This window comes from Cottoperca gobio, chromosome 24 (assembly GCF_900634415.1).
Source record: "Cottoperca gobio chromosome 24, fCotGob3.1, whole genome shotgun sequence".
In the NCBI taxonomy this organism is placed as follows: domain Eukaryota; kingdom Metazoa; phylum Chordata; class Actinopteri; order Perciformes; family Bovichtidae; genus Cottoperca; species Cottoperca gobio.
Genome location: NC_041378.1, coordinates 7,188,638 through 7,215,680, shown reverse-complemented (window position 1 = coordinate 7,215,680; position 27,043 = coordinate 7,188,638). Strand labels below are relative to the sequence as shown.

General features: G+C 42.0%; 1 protein-coding gene across 7 annotated transcripts in view; it reads right to left on the bottom strand.

Moving 5' to 3' along the window:
* The window catches only part of otofa (otoferlin a), a 66,748-nt gene that overhangs the window by 7,323 nt on the left and 32,382 nt on the right, over window positions 1-27,043 (bottom strand). For 3 of the 7 annotated variants that reach the window (XM_029462972.1, XM_029462974.1, XM_029462973.1), the window contains exons 6-43: window positions 21,202-21,275; window positions 20,720-20,831; window positions 20,335-20,389; window positions 19,429-19,560; window positions 18,097-18,159; window positions 17,784-17,868; window positions 17,461-17,620; window positions 17,001-17,187; window positions 16,579-16,765; window positions 15,822-16,045; window positions 14,346-14,454; window positions 14,037-14,223; window positions 13,660-13,780; window positions 13,459-13,559; window positions 13,065-13,155; window positions 12,238-12,354; window positions 11,944-12,096; window positions 11,357-11,549; window positions 11,006-11,130; window positions 10,774-10,908; window positions 9,959-10,120; window positions 9,328-9,399; window positions 8,975-9,094; window positions 8,729-8,890; window positions 8,374-8,536; window positions 7,582-7,748; window positions 7,365-7,394; window positions 7,103-7,240; window positions 6,915-6,990; window positions 5,501-5,646; window positions 5,269-5,403; window positions 5,003-5,140; window positions 4,762-4,889; window positions 3,877-4,047; window positions 3,534-3,694; window positions 3,142-3,284; window positions 2,971-3,059; window positions 2,171-2,269 (exon numbers count right to left, since the gene is read on the bottom strand). In XM_029462972.1, the coding sequence (XP_029318832.1) occupies window positions 2,171-2,269; window positions 2,971-3,059; window positions 3,142-3,284; window positions 3,534-3,694; window positions 3,877-4,047; window positions 4,762-4,889; window positions 5,003-5,140; window positions 5,269-5,403; window positions 5,501-5,646; window positions 6,915-6,990; window positions 7,103-7,240; window positions 7,365-7,394; window positions 7,582-7,748; window positions 8,374-8,536; window positions 8,729-8,890; window positions 8,975-9,094; window positions 9,328-9,399; window positions 9,959-10,120; window positions 10,774-10,908; window positions 11,006-11,130; window positions 11,357-11,549; window positions 11,944-12,096; window positions 12,238-12,354; window positions 13,065-13,155; window positions 13,459-13,559; window positions 13,660-13,780; window positions 14,037-14,223; window positions 14,346-14,454; window positions 15,822-16,045; window positions 16,579-16,765; window positions 17,001-17,187; window positions 17,461-17,620; window positions 17,784-17,868; window positions 18,097-18,159; window positions 19,429-19,560; window positions 20,335-20,389; window positions 20,720-20,831; window positions 21,202-21,275 (4,911 nt within the window). Of the gene's footprint in view, window positions 1-1,875; window positions 1,975-2,170; window positions 2,270-2,970; window positions 3,060-3,141; window positions 3,285-3,533; window positions 3,695-3,876; window positions 4,048-4,761; window positions 4,890-5,002; window positions 5,141-5,268; window positions 5,404-5,500; window positions 5,647-6,914; window positions 6,991-7,102; window positions 7,241-7,364; window positions 7,395-7,581; window positions 7,749-8,373; window positions 8,537-8,728; window positions 8,891-8,974; window positions 9,095-9,327; window positions 9,400-9,958; window positions 10,121-10,773; window positions 10,909-11,005; window positions 11,131-11,356; window positions 11,550-11,943; window positions 12,097-12,237; window positions 12,355-13,064; window positions 13,156-13,458; window positions 13,560-13,659; window positions 13,781-14,036; window positions 14,224-14,345; window positions 14,455-15,821; window positions 16,046-16,578; window positions 16,766-17,000; window positions 17,188-17,460; window positions 17,621-17,783; window positions 17,869-18,096; window positions 18,160-19,428; window positions 19,561-20,334; window positions 20,390-20,719; window positions 20,832-21,201; window positions 21,276-27,043 lie in introns of all 7 variants that reach the window. The other 4 variants (XM_029462976.1, XM_029462975.1, XM_029462970.1 and 1 more) reach the window with 3 other exon arrangements.

Here is a 27,043-nt window from a genome sequence, read left to right as displayed (position 1 = left end):
TCAGAGTAATACATGAAATATATAGTAATATATCAAATGTATATGTATTTATATAATATACAAAAAAATGAATTTTGAATGCTAAATAACGATCTGATTTGATGTTGGAGCTTCACACTATCTTCAAAGCCATGCATACACAAAGCTTGCAAAAATGGCATTAGTGAAATTTAACTGAAACTGTTCTTTAAAAAAAATTAAATAAAAAAGAATCTTTCATGTCTGGATGCAGATAGCAGAGGATCAAAGGCTGTGAAGTCAATCTGTGCCGACTGGAGCTCTTTCATTACCAGTGGAGTGAGACTGGCTTCTTTAGTGAGGAGGAGCAGCAGCAGGGAAGCTCTCAGTTCTCAAAAAGCAACACTAAAAACATGAAAAAGTGAGCTGACAAAGGATTGTGAGCCTAAAACATCTCAGTGAATAGTGAAAAAGGGAAATGTGCTATTATTTGGTAACTGAGATGCATAAATTTAGCCGGGTGTCAAGTAGCGGAAGCGTTGGGTTTTTGCTTGGCTACTAAGTGCGATGCAGACGGTTGGGTCACAGCACAGAATGAAGGTCTTGCTTTTTCTAAAAATGCTTTTATCATCCTCAAAGTATTTAGGCTTGTGTGAGGACGGCACCCTGTTTGTTACAGTACGGTCCTGAGGTGACACATCCACGCGTGAGTCAGCTGAGGGGAAAAGGGAGTTTGGTTAAGAGATACAGGAGCGAAGATGCTGTGCAAAACACTGATATTAAAAACTCTAAACAGGAGTAAAATATCAAAGATGAACTTTTCAACTGTCGTGAAAAGAGAAGCACACAATTAATAATGGCTGCATTGCAATTAGGTGTCAGTTCCAAAGGAGCTGGTGTTATTGTGCATGCTGTACTGCCATGGCTTACTGGGGAATGAGACATTATTATTGTTATTAGTTACACCAGTGCTATTTGTATCATAGGTGTGTGGTCACATTACACTTCCATCCTGTGAAAGTTTGCAGCCTCTTCCTTCACTTTAAATCGAAGTTCATACGTCATGCACTTCCGGTTCACATCATTCAATGTGAGGCAGTTTCATTGGATGGAAGGCTAATGTAACTGCACCTTACAACAAGTCAAGATGTCTGCCTTATGACAATGTTATCAAAAACATTGGAGCTCTGTCGTTCGCCATGCATATTCTTTACTTATATGCATGCAAGAGGCTCCAAATACCTTAACATTTTAATTACAAATATCTTGAAAGTCTTCATGTAAAGTCATTTCAAGTCAAATCTACAATACAGGACCAAACCACAAACCTTAAACTAAATATATAGCGTAACAATTCTCCCTTGTTTAAAACCCCTGCCAGCGTAAAGGTCCGCTCTAGACTTTGGAAATAGAAATGAAAATATAAAATGGTAGTTTGACTAAAAACAGGTATTTTGACAGAAAGAAGTTAATGATAGTTTGAACCAAATGGTAGTTTAACAACACAAAACATTGTAGCTTGACAAAAAAGAAAAAGAAAATGGTAGCTAGTACTCATAATGTACATATTCAAAAATTCCTCTAAGCAATTGAAGGACTTTATATATGTTACTTAAGATATTTCTGTGGTTTCCAAGGTCATGAACAAACTTTCAATCTCAGTATATCTGTGGCTTGTTTTAGCATAAGTATGATTACGATTGTACTCAACAAGTTGTTCATGTGGTTTGATCCTGACTGAACTCATTTTCATTTTGCAATAGTTTTCAGCGTGCTAATTGGAGAGTGTAAGACAAGCTAGGTTACGTGCTGGATGGAGAGTTGAGACAGGAAGTGGGAAAGGGGAGAAAGAAATGACTCCAGGGCTTCGGGAAGGGAGGTAGTTGTACGAGCCATGCGATGGAATCGTGTGTTTACCCCCTGACATAGATGTCAGACATCTTCTCTCCTGTCATGAAAGCATCGTCCTCTAGAATTACGTCATCAGTGTTCCAAATAACAACACGAAGCTCAAAGCTAGACAGCAGCAGAGCATTGACCAGAGGAGAGAGAGAGGACGACAGACGCCACAAAGACAAACAACACAAAAACGCACACAGAAAAAATGGAAACAAAACAAAAAAAATAATGGTTAACTGCAACAAAAAAGAAAATCCACACACAGCTCACACCCACGGGACGAGGCTTGGTCGCCGCGTCCCGCTGTACCTACCCCCTGACAAATATGTCACTGGACTTTTCCCCAGTGAAGTAATCATCGTCCTCCAGTATTACTTCGTCTGTATTCCAAATAATCACCCTGAGCTCATATCTGGTAAGGGGGGGAGGAAGGAACACACAGTTGGACTTATATTTGACAGTAAATGGAGCGCTAACCAGGGCTGTACCGAACAGTTTGAAACTTTATTCATAACGTTGACACTAAAAATTAAAATGCTGTGCAGCTTTTGGTTTAAACCTGGTATTTCTGCACAGTTGCAGATAAAGATTAGGCTACACTAATATTATTAGTTTGATGTAATTTGTAGAATTAGATTCCTATGGTGTCTGCGTAGTGATGAGTATCCTCAGTCCACACCTACGTGTAGGCTATTTATGTTGACGAAACCGAGGAGTTATATCCATAAAATAAAGTTGATTTATTAGAACAAAAGACTAATTTAATCAAATTAATCACTTTACTCAAATTGAGGATTTTGTTGGAGGATTGGATTTTTGTTTTAGGGTGATGACGACAGACATTTGAAGCTTCATTCGAAAAAAAACCTCAATAGAAACTTTGAATGTAAAAAAAAAGAAAGAAGAAAAGACATTTGGTACAGTCCGACAGCTAACTAGTCAAACAGACTCACCATAGTTTAACCTGGGGATAAAACTACGTATTCTGTGGGAAGAACTGAACTGACAAATGCAATTAACAAGTATCTCTCCCATTAAATGCGCATTATATTGTATTTCATAATCAGAAAACATCATATTATCATTATCATCATCTTATTCGCTCCCGCATACCTCTTTGGTTTCCGTGGTGATATGTCGATCGCAGGTCCAGGAGCAGGCATGTCCATAGGAAACATATCCACCCACATCTCAATACGGCCCTTTGAACGCAGAGACAAAGATACACTTTAACTATCGTTTCGATCCATTTCGAGACTCCAAACAAGGGTGGTTCTTTCCTACCTGTTCGATGCCGGGTTTGTCGGGGTTCAGCAGGGGTCTGGTCTCCACGTGTTCAGGGACGAGCTTCCAGCCGACCCTCGGGATCTCCTCCCAGTGGTTCAGCACCGTCAGAGCTAAGTGCTCCTCAGTCTGCTTCTTTAGACCTGGGACATCGAACACAAACAAAAGAAGATACTTGAATCAGCACAAAATCAAATCAGACATTTATAGCCTTATCTCAACGTAAACAAAAACGACCATTTCTAAGATTATTGGCAACATCTGTGACCTTTACATCGTTTATAGCATAGTTCTTCAACATTCTTACATCGTTATGACATTTAATATGATGGTTAATCTTATGCAAGACTTTTATAAGGTCTGACAGTCTTAGGAGAAAAACGCAGCCATACCATTTTCATCCTCCATCTCTGTAGCTCCAAGGAAGATTCGATTGGCCACCTTGACTTTGCCTCCCGGCCCATAATGAGGTCCGTCGATCTTGCCGTCTTTACAGAGCTTCCCCAGGATCTGACTGGGCTTCATAGGGTCCCGCCAAATATTGTATCCATGGCTGACATCAATAGATAACAAGTGGGCCATTCAGCAAGTGAGGATGAACTTGTGTTTTATGAGATTCCTTCACAATATAATGTGAGAGTGACGATAACATTTCTGTTATTACTGCTATTAGTTTGGTAACACTGTAGCTTAACCAATAACTAAAACATGTAAAAGGATAAAACACATGCTCACACAGAATATTTGGATGAAATGCCACAGGTGGCTCTGTATTTGCTGTAGAAACGATTCTCCAAGTCAATCTTTGTCTCTCCGATCAGGTCGTCAGTGCCGACCAGGTCCCAGTCGTACACCGACACAGTTAGCATGGACTCCATGGGGAACGTGGCCTCGATGTCAAAGGATCTGAGCACAGACAAGTACAGGATAAACAGTCGGGAAGAAGAAGAAGAGGAAGGAGGAGGAGGAGAAGGAGGAGGAGAGGAGGAGAAGGAGAGGAGGAGGAGAAGAAGGGAAGGAGAAGGAGGAGAGAAGAAGAAGGAGAAGGAGGAGGAGGAAAGGAGAATAAGGAGAGAAGGATTCGGAGGATAAGCAGGAGGAGACGAAGAAGAAAAGAAGGAGAAGTCGAAGAAGAAGGAGACGGAAGGGGAGAAGGAGGAGAAGAGAGAAGAAGCAGGAGGAGAGAGGAGAGGAGAGAGAAGGAGGAGAAGGGGAGGAGAAGAGAAACGAGGAGGAGAGGAGGAGAAGCTTCTCCGTTCTTCTCCTCCTCCCTCACTTCTTCTCTTCTCCCCTCCTTTCCTCCTCCTTCCTTCTTCTCTTCTCTCCTCCTCCTCTTCCCTCCTCCCCTCGCCTTCTCTCCGCCCCTTCTTCTCCTCCTCCTTCTCCTCTCCTCCTGCTTTCTCCTTCCTGTCTCCTTCTTCCCTCTCTTCTCCTCCTTCCCGTCCTCTGAGCAGAAGAAGAAGGAGCAGAAGAAGAAGGAGCAGAAGAAGAAGGAGGAGAAGGAGAAGAAGAAGGAGAAGAAGAAGGAGAAGAAGGAAAAGTGTGAAGGAGAAGGAGGAGCAGAAGATGTTTTTGATGTTAAACTCAAACTAAATTAAGAGTCTCGTATTCTAAACTTACTTGCCAAATACAGGATTGAGCTGTTTGGAGATGTAGTTCTCTTTGTCCTTGACCTCTGACTTGCCCAGCTTGATGACGACATATGGATCAGCCTTCCCATTGATATCAGCAGGATGCAGATCTGTAGCCTGACGTAGAGCAAAACAGAACAAAATCAAATACATATTTATTAGTTTCAGCTTATTATGATGTGTAAGGTTTTAACTGCAGTATAGATCTAAATGATAAGGCGGTCACTCACTCTGACCACATAGACACGGACAAGGACGTTGATTGGATCATTATGTGGGATGCTCTGGAACATGCCCATATTAGGATCGAATCCGGCCTCTCTCGTGACTTCCTCAGACAGAGGTAGCTTGTACATACATAAGGATCCCTGGGTCACAGCAAAAACACAACAACAGGTTTAAAAAAAAAAGAAAAAGTGTATTTTTGCTCTATGACTTATTTTCTGTCAGCTAGTGCAGGCCGGGACGTACTTGTTTTTACTCAGTGTTTTCCCACCTTGAATCTGCCAACAATCCTGTCGTCATCCAGAGCGTGTTCGTCGTCATCCCCAGCCTTTCCTCTGTACAAGTTGAAAGTGTGGAGCCAGTCTGCGAAGTTGCCGTACTCAGCCTCCAGCTCCTTGTTGTACACCTGCAAAGGTCAACGAACACATTTAGAGTTTGTCTCTGCATGTGTATCATTGTGGGATGTTTTTTTTTCTTCGAGAGAATATGAACGACACACTCACCATCAGCTCGTCCACCTTTGCTTTAACCGGTCGTTTCTCGGAGCCGTCCGCAGCCTGACCCTTCTTCTTGTCCTTGTAGCTCTTCTTCTCTTTGCTCTTTTCCTTCGTCTTGGAGCCTTTCAGAGGAAGGTCATCATGTTTGATATCTGATCGGAGGGGTGAGTGGAGGTAGAGATGGACAAAGTAGGGTTGGAGTCATGAGAGGGGTGGCAGGGTTGCACACTACGCATGTCTTTCAACATGAAAGCTGACAGATGTGCTGATCAGGTATGTGTCCTCACGTTGTAAGTGTAGTCAAATGGTATTGTATGCTAGAAAGGCACCTAAAACTAAAGACATCACAAAAGGTTTGATACATTTTTTCTTAAAGAGTAAATTAACTCCACCTGAAAATCCTGTTTTTGGTGACTTCAAGTGATTTAACTTCTCACCTTGCTGCAGCGATGTACATCACTGTTAGGTGTGGTTAAAGGTGCAAAAGAAGTACACCATCAATTATGCAAAACTGACGATTCAGCCTGGTGTTAAGTTACTTTTTGAGAACATGTTGGAACGTAATTCATAAAAACATGTTCTTTAAAAGTCTTCTGTAGTATATTAATGCGTGTTAATAAATAATTAGAATAAATGATCATCACATTCATTTTTTAATTCTCAGAAAACAACAATGGGTCAGTGAGAAAATTGGCTATGACCGCTGGGGTTTGTGGGAAATGTAGTTTTTTATAAACTAATTTTACAACTGTGTCACAAACACAATCTTGTCTATTGTTTACCATTTATTTTAAAGTTTGATGCTGAATTTGAGTATATTTATTATTATGCTACACTTTAAAGAAGTTTTATGCAAACAGTAAATCATTTATGTAAATGTATGCAAGCCAGTTAGTGTAGATGTAGGTTAGTTCAGTGAGTCTGTATCAGCCAGCTTTCATGTGTACTGCAGGGCTGGGAAGTCATGCTGATGTAGAAAAATGATTATGAATATGATAATGTTCATCTCATGTTCAAAGCATGGATGATGGATGAAGCCATGGGAGCAAAGAGCGATGCTTCTGCGTGCTTTACGCTAGAACTCACATCTCAAGAGCTGTGTCCGAAATCAATCCCTCATTCACTATTACCTTTATAATAAACCCTCTGTAGTTTCAGGAAAGTAAATATAGTGCACTATATATTACAGAGGGAGTGATAGAGGACTTCTTTGACTGATAAAAACATAGCTCAAATCTAATTTCTCCCTGCCATCTCAGGCAGTACAGTTGACTTAACAGAACAGTTTTTTCTTGTGAAAATGGACAGAAATGTGTCTACACTTGCAGAATCCCAACTCAAAATCCGATAAAAGAAATCAAAGCAGCAGACATTTGGGCGCACTGGCAGGCAGCCCAGCTGATTTGGTATAGTTCAATACCTGCTGCCTCTGCAGCTATCTCCAGGTCCTCTCTCTCCTCCGCCTCTGCCTGAGCCGCGTCCTGGGCTCTGAGGGTCTGGAAAACCAGGCAAGTAAATGTTGTCAGTCTAATAGGACGTTAACTATGAGGGCAATACCACAAACACATGTAGAAGTAGATAGAATATAGTATAATAGAATAGAAAAACCTCCTTCAGTGTCTCTATTGAAGCGAAATATTTGGACCACCAGTCCAGCACTCTCTCATCGGTCTCATCGTCTTCCTCCATGCCGCCCTTCTTTTTCTTCTTCTTCTTCTTTTTCTCTTTGTCACTCTCCTCTTCAGTCTGTTGAAACAGTTCAGACATTTAAAGTGATTCTCAGTAGCTCCGTTTAAAAAAGAAAAAAAGGCACCAATTAACTTCAGCAACACATTTTCAGAGCCAAATTTCTACGGGAACGATTACTTACCATGTCAACTTTTACAACAGCGTCAGACGTCTATGACAGGGGCCGTTACATAAAACAACACAAGGGTTAATACACACAACAGATGACGCAGGTAAGAGAGGCACAGGTAGAAAAGGACTGGACATAAAGCAGTGCTACTATTTACATGTATAAACACACACATTGTAGAACAGAAGTTAGAAGTCTCGACAGTGCATGTACTCAAAGGAGAGCTTACAGCGTCTAACTTGACAACCGTGTCCATCTTTCGGACTGGATGCTCTGCGTCCAAGTCGACGATGATGTCACCTGCGGGGCGAGAGAGGGTGCGGGAGGAAAGGCTGGGTGAGGAGCGAGGCTGGGAGCCGCCATTGGCAAGGACCATGTACCCATTCATTAGCTTAGCTGGAGCGAGGCGGAAGTGCAAAGACAGCAGGCGGCAGGAGAGGACAGGGACAGCCAAGGACATGCGAGAGAGGACAAAGGACAACAGGTGGAGGAAGGACACGGGCAGGAAAGGTTGGTCAGGCCAGAAAGCACGCAGAGAAATCAGCAAAGTTAACAAAGAATAAATGTTCATTCTTGAAATATTTGAAGATTATGAAGTCTGAGTGTAAAATGTATAAATAAAGTCAACACACAATAATACGATTGTCAGAGATACACCGTCCTCCAATGATCGAGTATTCTACAACTCTTGGGTTTATGCAATAAAATACAAATGAATAAACTCAAGAATGCATATAAGGGTTCATTTTAACATGTTTATAATAAAAACTAAAGGCTTTTCAAAATGCCACAGTTAACAGGCCCCTCATTAACTACTGATGTCTTTCCCCCCCCCAAAAACAAAAGCAGGGAAAAGGAGGTGTTGAAAAAAGAAAAAGAATCCGCTCATTTCCTTTTTTAAACTAATGAACTGACAAAACTTCTGAGCTGTACACACAAACAATCTCACAGTTAATAGGCTCCTTGCTAACAATAATATAATACATCACACTGATATAATCCTTCACGTGAGTGTTAGCACCTGCAGTGGCCCAGTTGTTGGAGGTCTTGTCCGGGGCGCTGTAGATGAAACGTCTCAGGCTGGTGACAGCGTGGGACCCCACCAGTATGTAACGGCCAAATGCCCGGCAGTCCACCACCCGGATGTTGAGAGGAGGGTGGAGAAGCTCATTCTCTGGAAGGTCCTGGGGACAAAATGAAGACATGGGAGTTGGTGAAGTGACATGAAGGGAGAAGTTTGCACTATCTTGCAATGAGTTGTAAGGATTTCAGTATAGTGGAGACAACCAGAGCAAAGTCAAGTTTCATGTTTATCGAAAGGGAACTGGATATAATATCCAAGATCCAACTTTGTAAAGGTCTAAAGCTGCACTTACCACCTCGAACCATTTAACCAGGGTGCTGAAGTTGGGGTTCTTCTTATAGTTCTGGATGAGGACAGACTGCACACCTCTGCCTGCACACTCTATGTCCACACGGGGCCGATCCACCAGAGCCAGGTTGATCCTCTTCAGGTCCCTTAAGCCCCAAAACAAAACCTGAACCAGACGAAAAAAAAAAAACATTAGGGGAAGGGGATCTCTAGAGCTAAGACAAAATAGAGCCGGTGGTTAAAATGTCACCTCTATGCGGTAGCGACTCAGGATGGGTCGGATGCCCAAAGGCACAGGCAGAATGGGTCCACGCTCCGAATCTGTCGACCCTTCGAGGGGAGGCAGATCGGCCCTCCCTCCTTGACCAATCTAATAAAGGAGGAGAGAGGGAAAGTAAACGTGACAGTAACAGGACGCAATGCTTTTGCGTTTCCTGTATTTATGTTGAGCACCATACCATATTTCTTTTGTACAGTCCTAATATAGAGGTCGATGTCATGTCGGTAGAGATAAAAGTGATTGCAGTACAAACACTGACAAACAGAGTAAACCGAAGAGTAAGACAAAGTGGGATGAAAAGAGAGAATGCAAGAAAAGAGCACCTTTATTTGAGGAACAGCAAAGTTATGGACAGCGATCAGAGCTCGCCTAATCACCTCCGGGTCGAAAGGTATCTGTAGGCAGCAGGAGGAGGCATAGTGGATATTTTACAGGCAAAACAATGTCAGTGGGTGGAAGGGAAGGGTGGTGACATGGTGGCAAACAAGAGAGAAAATGGAGATTTAAAGGAGGAAAGGATAAGAAAAGTAATGCAGAGTGATTAGTAAAAGTAGTATGTGATGATGCAGGTGAAGCAATAGAAGAAATAAGAAAGCAGATTGTGTAAAGAATACGCTAGGTGGAAACTTTCCTTGGGAATTAACGGGAAACAACAGTAATACATATTGGAGTTACTTGCTCAGGCTGTATTCACCATGTCATGTGCAGAGAGAAATGAACCTTTTACCATATCAGACATAAGTAGACATAATTGTAAACCCTTCTAATAAAATATTCTATATCCTATGGAGCGTCTTTGTGTACAAACCAAACAGTACAGCAGTGACATGCAGTCTCTCAAGAAGGAGACCTCATGGAGTTGCACGTGTGAGTGCATGGATATGTAAAAGCATTTATTCATTATTATGCGTTTATGTATGTGTTTGCGTTCACACATTTGTTCTTGCGTAATACCTGCAGCAGCTCAAAGGCAGCCAGCAGTTCCCCAGCAGTGCAGTTCCCTCTGTAAATCTGGTAGTACTCCAGCTGCGGTGGGAACCTCGGGGGGCCGTAGTACTCTTCACACATCTTGATGGTTGGCTTTGCAAACGTCCGACCTATGAACTCTGCCTTGCCCTGAACACCACATTGTGACAGGGGGCATTCGAGACAGTCGGGGGACAAGGGGAAGTTAGACACGGGTGTGGGAGGTGCAGTTACCACGGCCGCCACTTGGTGTCAGTATAAAATGTGGAATTTAAGATTGAAACGCAGTCTTATATAACACAAACAAACAGCCTGACTCAAGATTACAGTGTAATAGAACAGAAAGAGGTGTGCTCATTAAATACATCAGCTTTTGTTTTTGCTTTGTCAAGTACAACCATTGGTGCTCATGTAGCTACTGCTGTTACAATACACAGAGAGGGGAAATGGAGTACGTGCAAGTTTCTTCAAAAATGTCTTTCAGAGCTCATCAGCAGCTAGATGAACCTAACAATTCATGCTACATTAGCTAACAGCTATTACAACTTCTAATTCAACACAGTCTCCACAGTACTAATGCTTTCACACTCTATTAGTCACAAGCAAGGCCAGAGATCAGGTGAAGGACGGGGTGGAGTGAAACAAGGGTGGACAGTCAGAACATGAGGGGTGGAGAAGCAAAGCACTTTTAGATTTATTAGCGCAAAATAAACGATTTAAAAAATGTTGGACAAGCATTGATTCGTCCATCAATCCGTCCCTGTGATGCATCCATTCATTCACACATAGATTATGAATCATACCACAGTGTCCTGGTCATAGAGTTCCACTACAATGATCGGAGGGTCGTCTCTCAGCTCACTGGCCTCCCCGAACAGCTCCACGTCGTCAAACACCAGCAGCTGGTCCCACGTAGGGCAGAGAGTCTCGCTCAGGACCTGCAGCACATGAGCTCAGTTTACACATAATCCATACATACACACACACACACATGTATACATACACACACACATACATACATATTTGTGGTCCTACCTCGGTAACTTGGCTGTGTGTGGAGAAGAAGACCCGAGCGAAGGGATCCGAAAGGCCACTGTTGTCAGCAGCAAACAGACTGCGGGCCTGGTACATGTGTGCTCTCAGCTGAAACACCTGCTTCACTATTGGACACACACACACACACACACACACACACACACACACACACCCATCAAATTAATTGACAATCAATCCCCTCTGATGGCAATCTTGTATTGAAGTTAGAAGAGTTAACCACAAAAGTAAAAGTGATCGATGGAAAGTCAAACGTCGACTTAACGGTAAGTCCTTCCAGTAAAACTACTTAAAAACAATAATTAATTCACACTTCTATATCCAAGGGCTTACTGTTGTAGAGGAGGCTGACGGGGGGCACAGAATGAAGACCGGGGCCCATTTTAGCGGATTTGATTTCTTCAAAACCGTTCGGCAGACCGCTGAGGAAGTCCTTCCTTTGCTTGTTGAGGCCGAGCCACAGATACAACTCCAGCTTCGCCTGAACTGTCCAGCCTGCAGGGCCAAAGCCCTTCTTACCAGGCAGCTGTAGACACAGATTACAACAACAGTAGACAGGATAATTATGAAGTGTCTAGAAGTATGCATTACATCCTCTCTTTGGCATCCGACAGCAATCATTACGCATTATGCAGACGATGTTGCAACATGGACCACTTCATAAATATTATGGAGCCACTTAATTGATCTTCAACCTTCTCTCCAAGCAGTAGATTTACAAGCTTATGTATCTTGCATATTGACTATTCACCACTACTGATCCTCTCACAGTGCAGTCAGCAGCAAAGTGTTAATCACATGTTTTCAGCTTTAACTTTAGATGAGAATATTGAGGTCTTGGATTTTGGTTGAAAATCATGAAAGCGTGTTTTAACGACTAACGGTGTTTGACTAAGAGGAGCGGGAAGAGATGATTGCACCTTTAGGAAGACACCTTTGACTTTGCAGCAGTCTTTTCCCGTTTCCTCATCCACGATGGAGTAGAGAATGTCTTTGGAAGGGATTCGGGCGTAGGCGATGCGCTTGTTGTTGCTCATCATCCAGATGAAAACATCTGGGATGCTGTGCTGAGGCTGGACAAGATAAATAGATAGGATGGGTGATCAGCACTTTCCCTAATTATACCATGCTTATGTACAATGTTTATATACTGTATATTGATTCTGCATTAACACTTCTATGCTCTCATTCTGTGTCAGGCCACAGTTCTGTACCTCGTCGGCGAGGAAACGAAGCTTCTGCAGGAAGTTCTGCACCAGCTTGAGTTTCTCTCGGATTGTGTTTTTCTTCACCTGAGTGCGGATCTGCTTGGCCTGCTGGCCCATGCTGTCCTGCAGGAGGGGAGGTGATGAGTAATGATGAAGCATACAAATGAAGAGGGGCTGTAGCTCCCATACATACAGCACATACTTTATACAAGTGTCTTTCACACATCACAGCAGGAAGTCTATTCACATTCAATTCAACCAACTTCAGGAGTCAATTTGCTTAAAATTATGAAAGATGTTTTAGTAATAAGAGATATTCTGACACTATAACATCTAGCTAGTTTCTAATTGCTATTTTTGGAGTCCCTACACATTCATGACCATTTGTTTTTGGTGAAACAAGCTCGTGTTCTCCTGCTGATGCTTTCATTGCCGTTTTCACATCCCTCACAAACAGTGGTGTCGTGCAGCCACAGGCAAGTATGCAATACAATCATTTATTTTCTTTCTCTGCTTGCATTAAGTACCAATACTTCTCAGGCATATACCTGTTCAAACACTGGATCTTATTCATATTGTTGGATTTTATTGAATTCATATTCATATAACCCTGACAAACACAAACATGAACCAGAATATGAAGCGGTTCTGAGAATGCGACAGTATTGCAAATGTATGCAAAGGAATTATTCCAGCTAGTAAAAATGTATTCCAATGTATTCCTTTACAGGGGATTAGAGACTGAAGAGCAGCCCGTTTGATTAATCGCAGCTCTCCCCTCTGTCAATCACGCCGCATCCTTTTCTTCTGTATTTGAGAAACATAAATCATACCATCTCTCTCATGCAGGACTTGAGCCGCTCCCGATCCAGTTTGGTTCGGCCGGCCTGGTTCACGTCCTTGTTAGCCAGAATCACAAACCGACTGGAAATAACCAGAACATAAGATGAAAGTGGCTCGACTCTGAACATATTAATACACTGACTGTGTTTTAGAGAGGTCTCAGTGCAGAGAGCTGCCGTCTTCAGTCGTTGTTAATGAAGTTGTCTTTGATGTGCATGTTTGAGAAGGTTTAAAAATTATAATATGCAAAACTGGCTTAATGAGCACTATATAGTTATACAGCTTTCAGTGTCAGGAGAAACTCCCCGTATCTTTACTGAGCACTAAGTCACAAGCCAGTTTTAATATAAGACCATGATAAATGATTATCATTATGTAGCTTGCCTGCAGCCAACGCTGAGCTCCTCCAGCACTCCCCTCAGTCTGCGTTCTGGAAAAGCCTTCTCCGTCTTCATGATCTCCTGAACATCATTCAAACCCTCTTCCTGTCGGGACACGGGGGAAAAAAAGGACGAAACAAGCAGTTAGTAATCAAAGGTTTGTATCCTCACCACATTTTACAAAAGACAAATGCTTTATACTGACCAGCTTGTCAGCGATCTTGTCCATCATGTTGGAGTTGTAAAGTCTTCTTCTCTGGTCCTGCCACCAGCTTTTGATGTAGACACACGGCTTCTTTTCAAAGTAGGGGAGATGGAAGTAATTCCTGTAATGTACAAACAAAATGACTCCACAGGTCCACAGTGTGACACCCTGAATTGTTAAGTACTAAACTAAATGAATACTTCTTAATGTGTAACGAGTTGTGCAGATACTCTCTTTATACAGCTAATCCTAGCCAGCAATCTGCTCCTGGCTGACGTTCATTGTACTCTCTCTGATCGTTGTAACTTTATTACACAGAAACTAAATCATCAACAGCGATACATCAGACCTTTCTTTCTAAATTCCTTAATCCTGACCTGTCGGTGACGACGGGCTTCATTGGAGGAGTGGAGGAGACGGAGACCAGGTCCGCGTCCTCGTCCGCCTCGTCCTCACTGGAGTTCTGTATGAGCTCGCTCTCCTCTTCTTCACTCTCCCCATCTTTCCTCTTCTTCTTTGCCGACGAAGGTTTGCTTACACCATCTATCTGGTTGCCGTAGTTACCTGTTTGCGGGCGGAACATTCCACGTTGTTATTGGCAGCGCACTGTTACCTTTGTACACTGTCACACTGTATATTGTAAACAGAGGTCAATATTAACAAGATGAAGGAGCAGGTTTGTTTACCTATCGTGATTTCAAAACTTATCGCTTTGTCACCGATCTTCCTGTCGATCATTGTGGCTTCCAGGAAGGAACCAAAGAGGAAGAACTCGTCTATTTTCCCAGTGGCGCTCTGATGAAGTGAGGAGCGCAATAAATCAAAGAAGAAAGACATAAAGTGAAACATTTTTATTGGACCGAAGGGAATTTGTTTTATTGTGGAGTCTGTGGAAGAATAACTGCTGCATCTGCTCTTCTCTGTAATTCACCACAAATATAAAACCAACCTGCGTCCTCTCTGACTTACTGAGCCACTTCATTTATACATTACATTTGTAAGTGCACCATATTCTCTGCCCTGTGATGCTTTTTATTCATTCATGTGGTTGTTATTAATACTCATCATTCTTTTAAAAAGTATTATTTGCAGCTATTTAATCCCAATGTCTCCAAGGTAGCCAATACAGCTTGGCCCATAGCGGCCTTTAATCCCGTACATATGTTTTGTCGGACTCATGCCAGACTCAATTAGACCGGCAACATGAATACAAACGTGGCATTGATTCTTTTTTTTCTTCTTTCTTTTAGAGCAAGTATATGCAAACCACGAAAAAAAGAAAAAGAAAAAGACTGAACACAACAAAGAAAGGTAGCCATAGTAGCACATAAATGTCCATGCATGGCCACATATGCTGCATCTCCAGTGTCCATAGAAATGTACATACAGGCTGGAATTGTACATTAATTATCAGAGTCTAAGGATATACAATGAGCAAGGTACTTTAAATAAACTGTACAATAAGGCATGAGGGGCCCATAAATAAGCATATTTACGATATGAGTCTAATATCTTCATAAAACAAGCGATGCACTGCCTTCTTTAGCCTTACTCAGGGACTGTGTGCTGTGTTGTATACATGTTTTTGTATGCAGTGCTAATTATTTTTGTTGCACCTTGATCCCAGAGAAACACTCTCTTATTCTTCACATTTGTTTTCTGTTACACCTCCAAAGTCCCCCCCATCCCTGAGATGTTTCATCTTGTTTTCAAGCAGGTCCCATTTACAACATTTTCTTTGATTAAATTATTAATCTGTCTCTCCTTCAAAGGAAAGCACTTGACAACTGGCAAAGACTCATATTGGTATCAATGACTGAGGTTCCCAGGGGACAAGTTTATACCATCAACAGCCGAGAGGTCGGATTGCTGGCAGGCTTGTCCTCAATCAAAGCATCTAATGTCTCTGATTTCCCTGTGGAGCAGTGCACTAAACACACGCCAATAAGATTGTTTGTTGTGGGCTCAGGAGGTCAGGAGAGGCTAAACTGACAGCTTTTCTTTGATCGTTTTGTCAGATCATTTTGTTTTTTAGTGAAGTTAGAGGGGTATTTTATGTGGATGGATTTACCAGAGTACTTGCATCACATAAAATAAAATCCTCAAACAGATACCCCAAAAAGACAATCCAGAACGCAGTTCGCTGTGTCAAATCTTCTCACCTCTGAGATGTTGGAGACGCCCTCCACCTGCACCTCGGTGGAGCTCATGAGCTCGGGTGAAGTGGTGTCCAGGATCTCGACAGCGATGGAGAGCAGGAGACGGGATCTGAAGGACACGCCTTCTCCGAGACCCTCGTTCAGGTCCTGGTGCTCGTCCATCAGAGTGTACTGACGGGTGGAACCGTACATGTTGGCCCAGGCTGGACCCATTGTGGGCAGGAACCCTGAAGGAGGTAAAGAGAAAAGAAATGTTTGTAGGAGATGACGTGGTAATCTACAAGAATCCTTGTATAAAACAAGGTATTCTTAAGTATCTGCATCCAGAGCATCAAACATAAGATCTTCTCACCCCTGACCAACAAAAACCGAAAGAGTAAATAAAAGAAACGAACAAAAATCAGATTTGAAATCTTCAAAATAAGACTTTTGGATCAATCATCATCATGCTCACCAATATTTCCTCTATTCATGAAATGAAACTGCCAGACACTGCTAGAAATGTGACCCTATCACTGGTGTGTGGGGAATTAATATATGCTAATGTATGTATTGATTGCAAGTCAATTTGAATGTCTTCCACTAAATTCATACGGCCATTAGCGACGGGTCAGGTGGGTCAGGTGGGTCAGGTGGGTCAGGTGGGTCAGGTGGTCCGATTCACAAAGCACAGCTGATTACCACATACAGTAAAAGATAACTAGCCAAAGCACCTGGCAGCAAATCAATCTATGGAGACAAGCCGTGCGTGTTGACCTACCTTTGTCACCTTCATTTGATATCTTGCGTAGGTCAACAAAGTGGGTTCCTATGGCGACGTCGTTGACCTTATCCGAGTCTCGTATCTGGACCTTCATGCGTTTGCAGAGTGGAGGGAACAGCTCGGTGAAGACGACCTGCTCGTTCCAGATCGGTTCATAGCTGCTCTTCTGGACTGAAGTCTTCCCCTGGAGACACATGGAGGAGTAACACTTACTAAATACATTTATAGTGGCTCTAGTCCTCATCTTATAGTAGCTAATACTGTTGTTCGAATACTATTAACTTTAACAGGGGGCTATTCTACTTCGTGGGCTTAGGATGCATGCATTATCAAAACCACAGTGCAATAATAAGCCCTTTGGGGGAGTCATAACATCACTAGAAAAAGGCAAAGAATAAGAGATTGCAGGAGGGAGTTACTTTCTGCCCAGCAAAATGGACTTGAACGTAAGGGTCCACCAGGTCTCTGTTCTCTCCTATGAAGGCCTTCTTCACATTAGCCATGATAGTGGTGTTCATTTTAGGAAGTCCCTCAGCGCGGTAGATCTTCACATAAAACCTTGCCCACTGCCTCTCTGCTGGGATGCCCTCGGGGAGCAGGAGGTTCCTGGAAACAAACAGCAGCACAAAACTTCCTTCGGACAGGATTGTGGAGTTTTGGTATAAAATACTTTTCATTATTTCATCCCTCTGTGATGTCTAAGTGGTTGATATGTTTGAACTTCGACCTATTATACTTGAAATAAAGAAAATGTCCGATATATGGAATGATTTGCACGTATACTGTAACATGTTGTACCACTTTCCACTAGTGAAATGCACATTTTTAGTATTCTTCCAAATCAATTCAATGTGAAACACATCAGTCACAGATCATTACCCCTCTAAGTCGTCTTCATCTGTCTCGTTGGCCTTGTGTGGGGTCTTGATGTTGTCGCCCTTCCCGACCACAGCGATGTCACACTTCACATATCCTTTACAGCCCGCTGTGATGTCGTCAGGATCGGACATGATGGCCCACTTGTGGTAAAACTGATGTTCTAGGATAGATAGTCAAACAATCAGTCAATAACTAACCGCTTTTATTTCATCCAGATTCACAACAGACACAAAGTATTTTCATTTTCAAACAGACTATGCATGCCTGTATGTTATGAGTATTTAGATTCATATTGGAGATACAGCTTGTATTATTTTTTTTACCAGGCTGAGAGTAAACAGTCCCAACGTCCATCTTGAAGTTTCCCACCAGGGTGCCACTCCGAAGAAGATTTTTAGAGTGAATAACCTACGCAGACAGAATTGAGAATGAAATATGAAAACAAAGAGAAAACTCTGAAAGAATTCACTATCGTCACGGAAATAATAATTCACAAGTGAGTGTTATGAGGACACAGACGGCCATTGGACTTTATGTTCCACAAGGGGCTGCGTGATGTACTGTTCACAACCCGTGTACCAAAACATGCACCAAAGAGGAAGAACAGCATTTACTTTTGGAGTACGGATTACTTACTGAGATCTTGATGATTTTATCAAACATGACGTCAGGAGGGACGTGGAAGTCAAAGACGAAATACTGCAGAGAGTAAAAAAAAAGAAGGTTTGCCCATTAAAATGTATTCCCTCACACTACCAGATAAAACATGCTTTGTTGCAGATTTGCTCGGGGAATAAAATGTGCCAGGAAACTTTGAAGTTCAGAAGATATCAGTGCAAGAGTTCAACTAAAAGAGCCGAGGAGATGAACCATCGCAGCCTCGCAGGAGATCAGCTCATACTGTCGCCACATCACGGCTCTGAGCCCTCGAAGCGTTCACTTCTTCAGAGAGGCTGAAAGAAATGTCTGATGTAAAGTTCTCTCATTTTCTGTAAAGGTGTAGGGTACACAGACACCGCGAGAACTTGTCTCATGAGAACACTTTTAAGTTCCTCTTTGTTTGTCTTTTTTTCATGTGCTGTTCGCGTTTGTTGACAATGGAGACAAAGAATCACACGGGGCACTTGTTCTGAGCAGCCAGACTCCACAGAACTGTACACCATTGACTTTGCTGCAGGCGACATCTCAACTACGGACCTATTATCAGACGATGCCCCCCTGCCTGCATCACTCATAATTGCATCTTTTCTGTGGTCTAAATGTGTGCTGTTAGTATAGCAAAAAACATGTGCACTAAATGAAAAACTAAGCAGAGTGACACGGAGATGGGTGATGCAATTATATTTCTCATGATGATGTCGTTTTATGCAATATTATCAGAGAGGATTTTTAGGTTTCCACCGCAGATGAATTCAGACGATTACTCCAGAGCAGTGTGAAGCTATCTGAAACAGCAGCACGGGCTCTCAAAACAAACTGGAGGGAGTGGATACGAGGAGAGAAAGCCTGAAGGAGCATTATCTTGATCACTCTGGTTTCCAGTTTGTTTGTCCGCAGGGGATCTTCAGACAAACACAAGGAATCGATAGCAGACAGATTTCCTCTCTGAGCTCTGCATGACCCTCACCACTACCAACACTTCCTTAGAGAGCCACTGCTGTTCAGGAAAACTCAGAGCACAACGCTTTGTGCATGTTTGGTTGCAGGAGAAGAGGGAAACAGGTACAAACTGATGTCTTCATGTTGAGAAACACCTTCTCTAACAATGCAAAGCATTTACTGTATCGCACCCATTATGCTGTTTATGGTTCATTAAATATATCCACATTAACTCCACTGTTTTTACAGTGCAATACATTGTGTATACTGCAGCAGTGTCTCTGCCTCTCTACAGTTACATCTAATGTAATTTGTTTAATTATATTGAATTTAACAAAGTGAAGCTGACATTTATCTCTCAGGTCTCACCTCATTGTAGTAGGGGCAGTTGGTGGACTCCTTCATAGACGTGTACTTCTTTTCGTCACCAATCTCCACACACACCACAGGGTCCATGTTGAGGCCTATCAGCTGCCGGGCCTCGATCACTGTGATGCTGATCTGATGGTAGACATTAGCAACTACACAGTAATTACCCTGAGGACAATTAAAAAGGCAAAACAACAAACCCAAATGGATCTTTCCCAAATGAATGATTCTTATCCCAGACAGTGAAGGCTTTTCCCAGATTACACCTTTTTTATCTTCGCAGATATCCTCCCCCCCCCCCGCTGGCTAAAGTGATTTAGCATTGGATGGATGAACTAGAGCGGAGTTGAAGGTATCTACATCCAAGCAATAACCCTGTGCTTTAATTAGTCGTTGGATAATGAAGAGGAACAGAGAGAGAGAAACATATAATGTTCTTAGATCATAAAAAAGGGGCCTTGAATAAAGGCCAAGGGCTCGCAATGGAGGATAGTTACATCCATGTCCATAATTATTATTTGATTTGTTTTGTACTGATGTTATATACATTTATGCATTACAGCAGGTCGACAGCCGAGAGTATAAAGAAAACAAAGATATCATATTTCTACCTAACACACAAATATATATATATATATATATATATATATATATATATATATATATATATATATGAGAGTGGTATCAACAACTTTCCTTTAAAGACTATCTTAAGGATCTTTTGCGTTAACATGGAAGCTTTACTTTGGCTTCTTCCTCCTTTAAAATATCCTGCCGATTATACATCAAAATCACACACCACATCAATGAACGTGCAGATATGCAGGTAGAAATGTGTATAAATATTTACACACACACACACACACACACACACACACACACACACACACACACGCTCACACACACCTGATAATCCACTGGGCGTCCAGAGCCTGGCTCCATCTTGATATCCGGCTTTGACCTTAAGAAACACAGCACAATCGGTGATTACATTCTCCCGTGCTCCAACGGTGAAACCTGAGGCGGCACAGGAGTTCACACTCAATTCTGAGTTTGAATATTAAATTGTGAACGCTCTTATTTTTCCATCTTCTCAGGTTGAATAAGTGTATTCTTAGAGATATATGCTATTAAATGGCATCACTGTGCAACCGCCTTCAAATGATCCGTGCAGCATCAGCAGTTTGAGATGTACAGTACTGACTCGGGCCATTAAGGATGTGTGTGTTTGAATTCATTTCTCTAACATTAGTGTTGCACGCATGTCTCAGTGTGTGAACACAAACAAGACCTCTTGTTGGAGACGTTGGTGGTGACGGCGGTGACCGAGGCCAGAGAGATGGTGTCGGGGTCCAGTGGTCCAGCGAGACGCATCGCCTCCATTTCCAGGACCGCCGGCTCATCTGGACAACAACAACATCACAATGATGACCAGAGCCAGAGCAGTAACTTCAACTGAGTTCATGTCTTCTCTATGTTCTGTGAAAGTTGGACGGAGTTTACATTTACATACAATAAAATGTATAGGGGGGGGGGGGGGGGGGCTCGTACTCATGACCTCAGTGAATCCTGTCCATCGTGTCACTCGTTGTCTGTACTATGTACTATATGATTAATAACTTCAGGACTGGGCTTTAAAATGTATTTTCCCTCCAGCTAACTTGCAAGATTTGAAGATAAACTGCGAATGAACAAAATCAAACGAATTAGCAAGAAGTCAAATGATTAATTTTAGGTTAAATGGGCTTTGTTTTTGTGTCTTGTGTCTTTTACCTCCTTTCTTGTGGTCGTCCTTAGAGCTCTTGATCTTGCCGAGCTTCATGGCTGAGAAAACTCCCTTCCCCGCTCTGGTGGAGGAGATAATGACGGCAGAGGGGAGGAGAAAGGAGAGGGAATTTAAATCATGAAAGTGAACTTCTTTTATACTTGTCTCATTAAGTTCACTCAGCAGCTGCAGTAGACTCAGACCCTACAGGATTAATTGATAAACGTCAAGTACTGAACTTGCCTTGCTCAGAAAACCCCATGGCCCTCTCGTGGACATGATCAAAATGCAACCCAACACCATAACGTATGTCATGGACGTCTTTTTAACTCGACTAGACATTTAATTCCAGTAGATTTAATCTCCCCTCCGCCCCACCACCAATTATCCAGACCCTCAATCACACAACAAGAGTATCCAGTGTCTGGATCACATGTCACCACAACAACAAAGAGCTTGTGATATCATCAGCGGGACAACAAATGAGGGGCCTTAATAAATTAAAAATGAGTGTGACCGTCCAATTTGCTGCGGATATGGATACATGTCAGGAAATTAATGAATAGGAAGGCTTTCCTTTTGTTTCCTCAAGCAGAGCCAAGTGTATCAGAGTTTCATTTCTGCTTTGATCTTTCCCTCGTTATTCTAGAGGAAACCTTTAACCTCATTTCATGGGATATGGACAAATGCACGGTTTTACATTTCAGTTGATGGGCTCACAGATGAGTGCCAAGAGTAATTTAAAAGTAAAAGCCTGGAGGTACGTCAGTGGGACTCATCAAAATAAAAAAAAGGTAAAAAGCTTTTCCAGTCATAGTGTTATGTCTACAGTATAGAGTGACGTTTTACCAGCTCATGTGCAAGATCATTTGAAATATTAGTGTATGAAATACACCACATTAGAATGTAACCTAACTGAAACGCTGATGAAAATGGATAATTAATAAGTCAATCCAAAGAAAGTGTAAAGCATCTTTTAGAGACTAGACCATTAAATCGACTAATTGGCAAAACAATTAAGTGATAATTAAGTTATTGTGAGTTGAAGCCCTGGTTAATTGCAAAATCAGAAGTTCCAGTAATCCAGTCCTACTGATCTAATATATGATTCACCAATAAACAAAAGACACACACACACACACACACACACACACACACACACACACACACACACACACACCACACACATACTCACACTGTGTGAACAAATATGTTTCATACATACCACATGAAAGACACCACTACTCCACAGAGCGAGGTCGATCACCATAAATCCACCCCAACAAAATTCCTTCTACTTTGAACTATATTTCCATATTCTTCATCTGTCAGGTGCAAATCCTCCAGACAAGCCGGGTAACATAACAGTTGGCCAGGAGAGAGGATTATGCAGCAGAGAGAGGAGGGGAGGGAGACAGAAAGAGGTGGAGGTACAAGGCTGGAGATACGGAGATAGGAGGAGGAAGAGGGGAAGGATGGAGTGGGTTGGGCTCCGTCCACCACCAAAGAAGAGTGTTGTCCGGACTCCAGAGTTCAGAACAAACTGACATGTAGGTCATGCATTGTGATATTGTACTTTGACACTGAGAAGAGAAAACACTGATGATGTTTGGTCAACTAATTAAAACAAATGCAGGTGTAAGTGGCAACAACCGAGTGTTTGGGAAATGCAAGGGTATTATTGCCACCAGAGAAATAAATACTACAAGAGGAAATGTTAACATCTTACTCTGCTGCTACACACACACACACACACACACACACACACACACACACACACACACACACTTGGTTTTGTACAACTGCACTTGTTTGGAAATTGTACTGAAGATTCCTTAACGTTACAACTACATGCCCCTCGGTGTCTGATACCGAAGAACTAAAGCCGCTCCCTCCCTTCATTCACACTCTATCTCGCTCGACCACCGCTTCTCTCTCTCTCTCTCTCTCTGCAAATAGTATTTCGCATCCCCCCCCCCCCCCCACCTTCACTCTCTTTCCCTTTCCTTTGCTGAGAAGAGTTAAGAGTGAATACAAAGACAAGCATCAGAGACATTAGAAACATTATCCCCACAGTTATGAATTCATCTTTGATGTATGTGACAAGCAGTGGGGGTAAGGAGCAGAGGATGGAAGTGTAAACTGCAGTTTAACTCGGGACACATGGCTTTAAACTTGCTGCGAGCAAATGGTCAAGCCTGGACATGTCTGCACTGTACGTGTAAAGAAGTGAGGTGACTGTTCTGCCATCGTCAGCTGGTGATTTGCTCACTACATAGCCCTCTACATAGAGCTCCCTTGTTAGAATAGTATTGAATGAGTGAATCTGTTATATACTCCCTAAATGACCTTGTTGGACAATTATCTGTTGGAACCTCATTTCTTGAGCTATTTTATGTTTAGGATATTATATTAAAGCGGGGGGGATTGTGATTACGGTCTAAACAATATGAATTGTACTCGGCATTATGCAATATCCTAGGTAAGCTATTATCCTATCTAAATTAATGAATGTGTTTTACTACCTACGGGGAATTTATGTTGTTCTTTCACTGGTAATTCTTCATCTCTTGTCATGAGATTTAACTTCTTTAATCATCAGTATATACATTTATAAATCCAGTTGTCGTGTTTCTTTTTACCTTACCTTTGGTTTATCTCGTGTTTATGGTACCTTGCATTTTTCCAATTTGTAATTGCTATATTGACATTTTAGAGTTTTGCCCAATACTGCTCTCATGGTTGAACACTTGCCTGCAGTAAAAACTTAAATGGCCAATTACTGTCTTAAACTCTGATTGTTAAAAAGGTTGCAGCGTAACTCTGCACACATAGTGAGGGACAGAAGAGTTGCCTTATTACAGGCTCCATTTCGTCAAATAGTTTGAATGTGTTTCAAAATTGTGTGGAAGATTAAAAAAAAGAACCCGCCAGCGATCAATAATTCATTGACATATACTGTACGTTCTGCTCTGTGGGCTCTGCTGAAAGGAGCTCAGTGAAATATCCTACACACCTGTTCCTTCTCTCTCTCAGACTTAAATTGGATGCACAGCTCTTCCAGGATCAGCTGGACAGGAGCCGGACAAAGATCGCTTCTACTACACAGTTGGAATGAAAACTCTCCGTCCTGAAACCTTATCGAATGCCCTGCAGTCGCTCTGCAGTCGCTCTGCAGTCGCTCTCATTACTTTCCCAGATTTATTTCTCTGCTGCTCAGGGCCTCAAGTAACGTTTATTCGACTTTCCTCTTTAACTGTAGTGACTACTTCAATTTTGGCAAGAACTAATAAAATGGATAACGTCAATATTATTTATCCGTGTGGCCGTTGGCATCTTTTGTGGAGCAGCTTCATTTTCCAACAAGAAGGTTCATTGACACAACAGTATTCTATGCCTGTGATATTGCAAATGTTTGCTCATAACTTTACCCTCATTAGTGTCACACAGTTAGAAGCTAATGCAAGTTTGATGCCCTCAAACCTAAAAAACAAAAGAGTGCTTTGAGTCTCCGTGGCCTACATAGCACAAACAGAACATGAAAGAAGGATTTTGGGCTGTTTTTGTGTGCGTGTATATCTGAAGAATACAGTGGGTTTGTGTGGATGATGCACCATATACATCAGGGATGGGCAACTTTGAGGATAGGGAGGGCCACAAAAAGTGTGTCCTCACTTTGCACCCGACAGCACCCCCCTCACGGAGCTCCGACAGATTGATTTCCGGAAATTGCGGGCCGCACAAAGTGAGGGCGAGGGCCGCATAACGGTTGCCCATCCCTTATATACATAATGCAGACGGAGGAAGCAAGAAAAAAAAAATGAAGAGGAGGTGGGACATTACAAAACAACTGCTTTTTCTATGAATAGCCATCAGTTTTTAAATTTTTATATTCACTTCAAATAGCACTCTTGCATTTTTTACTCTGTTATTGCATCAACTGGGCTGGAAATAAACTTTCATTCGGACTACTTTGAAGGCTTTCAGAACAAAATGTCCCTTTTATCTCGTCATCCCTGTGATGTCTGAGGGAATCCAATGAAATATTCCTTTTTATATAATCTTAGAAAGATTCCCCTCTAATGAGAAGATCAGCTTCTGAATCCTAACTCCTATCTGGGTACTAACACACAGGTGATGCAGAAATGTGGGATTTACCCCAAGAGGCATGTCGTCATTGTTTGCTCCCACATCAGGGCTTGGAACAGAGAAATAAGAAGAGGAGCTTATACACCAAGTATCACACAAGCTGAGAATAAGAAGTACCACTGCAAACTACGGCAAGAAAACACAATAGCAGCGCTGACAAACACAGAGCAGTCCCTCGAGGGAATACAGCTACACGAAGAAGAAACAAAGAATGTCAAATATTCAAGAGATAGCTGCTTCAATGCAGCATCTGACTCTGCAGAATGAAAGAAAGCAGGAGAACAGATAGACAAGATATCCTTCAGATATTTTTTAAAAACTAGCATGAAGGATTGATAGTGAAAAATCCCATTTTTATTTGATTGTGTAGATAAGAAATAAATAAAACTTGCTATAAGTCTTAAACAGAAAGCCTTATCTGTGTCAGCTCAAAGATTTTTCATTTGCTGACAAAGGTTTACGATATTTGAAAGCTGACAACTTGCAACAGTGTACAATAAATGCATAGGGGTCTAGTAAGCAGCATGAGCAGAAACAAGCACAACATCTATAAGATTAATGTATCTACACTGTATAACAATGGCTTGTTTCTGTATTAGCTGACATATATGCTGCTGTCAATGTTTCCACGAGGAGTCAGTGCTGCAGTGAGCAGACCCACTGAGATAAAGACGAGCGAGATAAAAGACCCGGCAACACCTGCACCCTGCTGCGCGTGGTGACACATTATCAACATGTGACGCCAGAGTTGTCTTTGCAGACACAGCAATTCACACTGATGGACAAATGAATCACACGCAAACAATACATAACTCAACACTTGTTTCAGTAAATCCTTTCAACAGAGGCTTTATTATCCGGACAGAATTTGTCTCCTTTGAGTGCCAATTTGATGTTATGCAAATGAATCATGCATATTAAAATGGTTTGAATAAACACAATGAATATTCACAGCAATATGTTTCAGAGAGAGAGAGAGTCTTTACAACAATACAAAAAAAAGAAATGCTGTTAGCCTGTTGCACCAGTGTTAAAGTATGATCGCACTCCGACGTGTCCACAGATCAAATGACAATTGGAGCCTTAAATCCATTCTCTTCATGTCTGGCACATGTGCTCCTCTGCATGCACTATTCAGCAGATCTGCTTCACTGGCAGTAAAAACCACACAGAGGGTGATTTATTTATTAGGAATAACAAAACCCCTGCAAAGCCGGCTCATTGTGGTAATCGCAGATAGCACAATATGCTTCACGGGCACCGCCATAAATCTTCCTGCAGGACCGGAGGTGATGCAGAAGCTGCGCAAAGGACAGGTGGAAGCAGCAATTTCAATCAATTAAGGGGATGGGAGACCAATATGCCTTAACAAGCCACTTACACTCTCGTGCAGTCATAGTGCAAAGTTATAATACAATTAAATTCCAAATGAAAACAGGAATGAGCTAAAAAAAAACAAAAACCTTGCTGTAAGCAGCGTACATGACCTTTACGCTGCAGGCAGGTGATAGAACAGAAATAGACAGCAGTAGGTGGAGCACCGAGTACTATGTACAGTTCTTATGTTTGTTCTCCCACTCCGCATTCGTTGAGTAAGAGAAGTTTATGTTTGCATGTCTCTCGAGTGTTTTAGAAATATAATATAACTGCTGTTCGCTCAAAGTTTTGAGTACAAAGTCGCAGAAAGACTTCTGGCAGCTG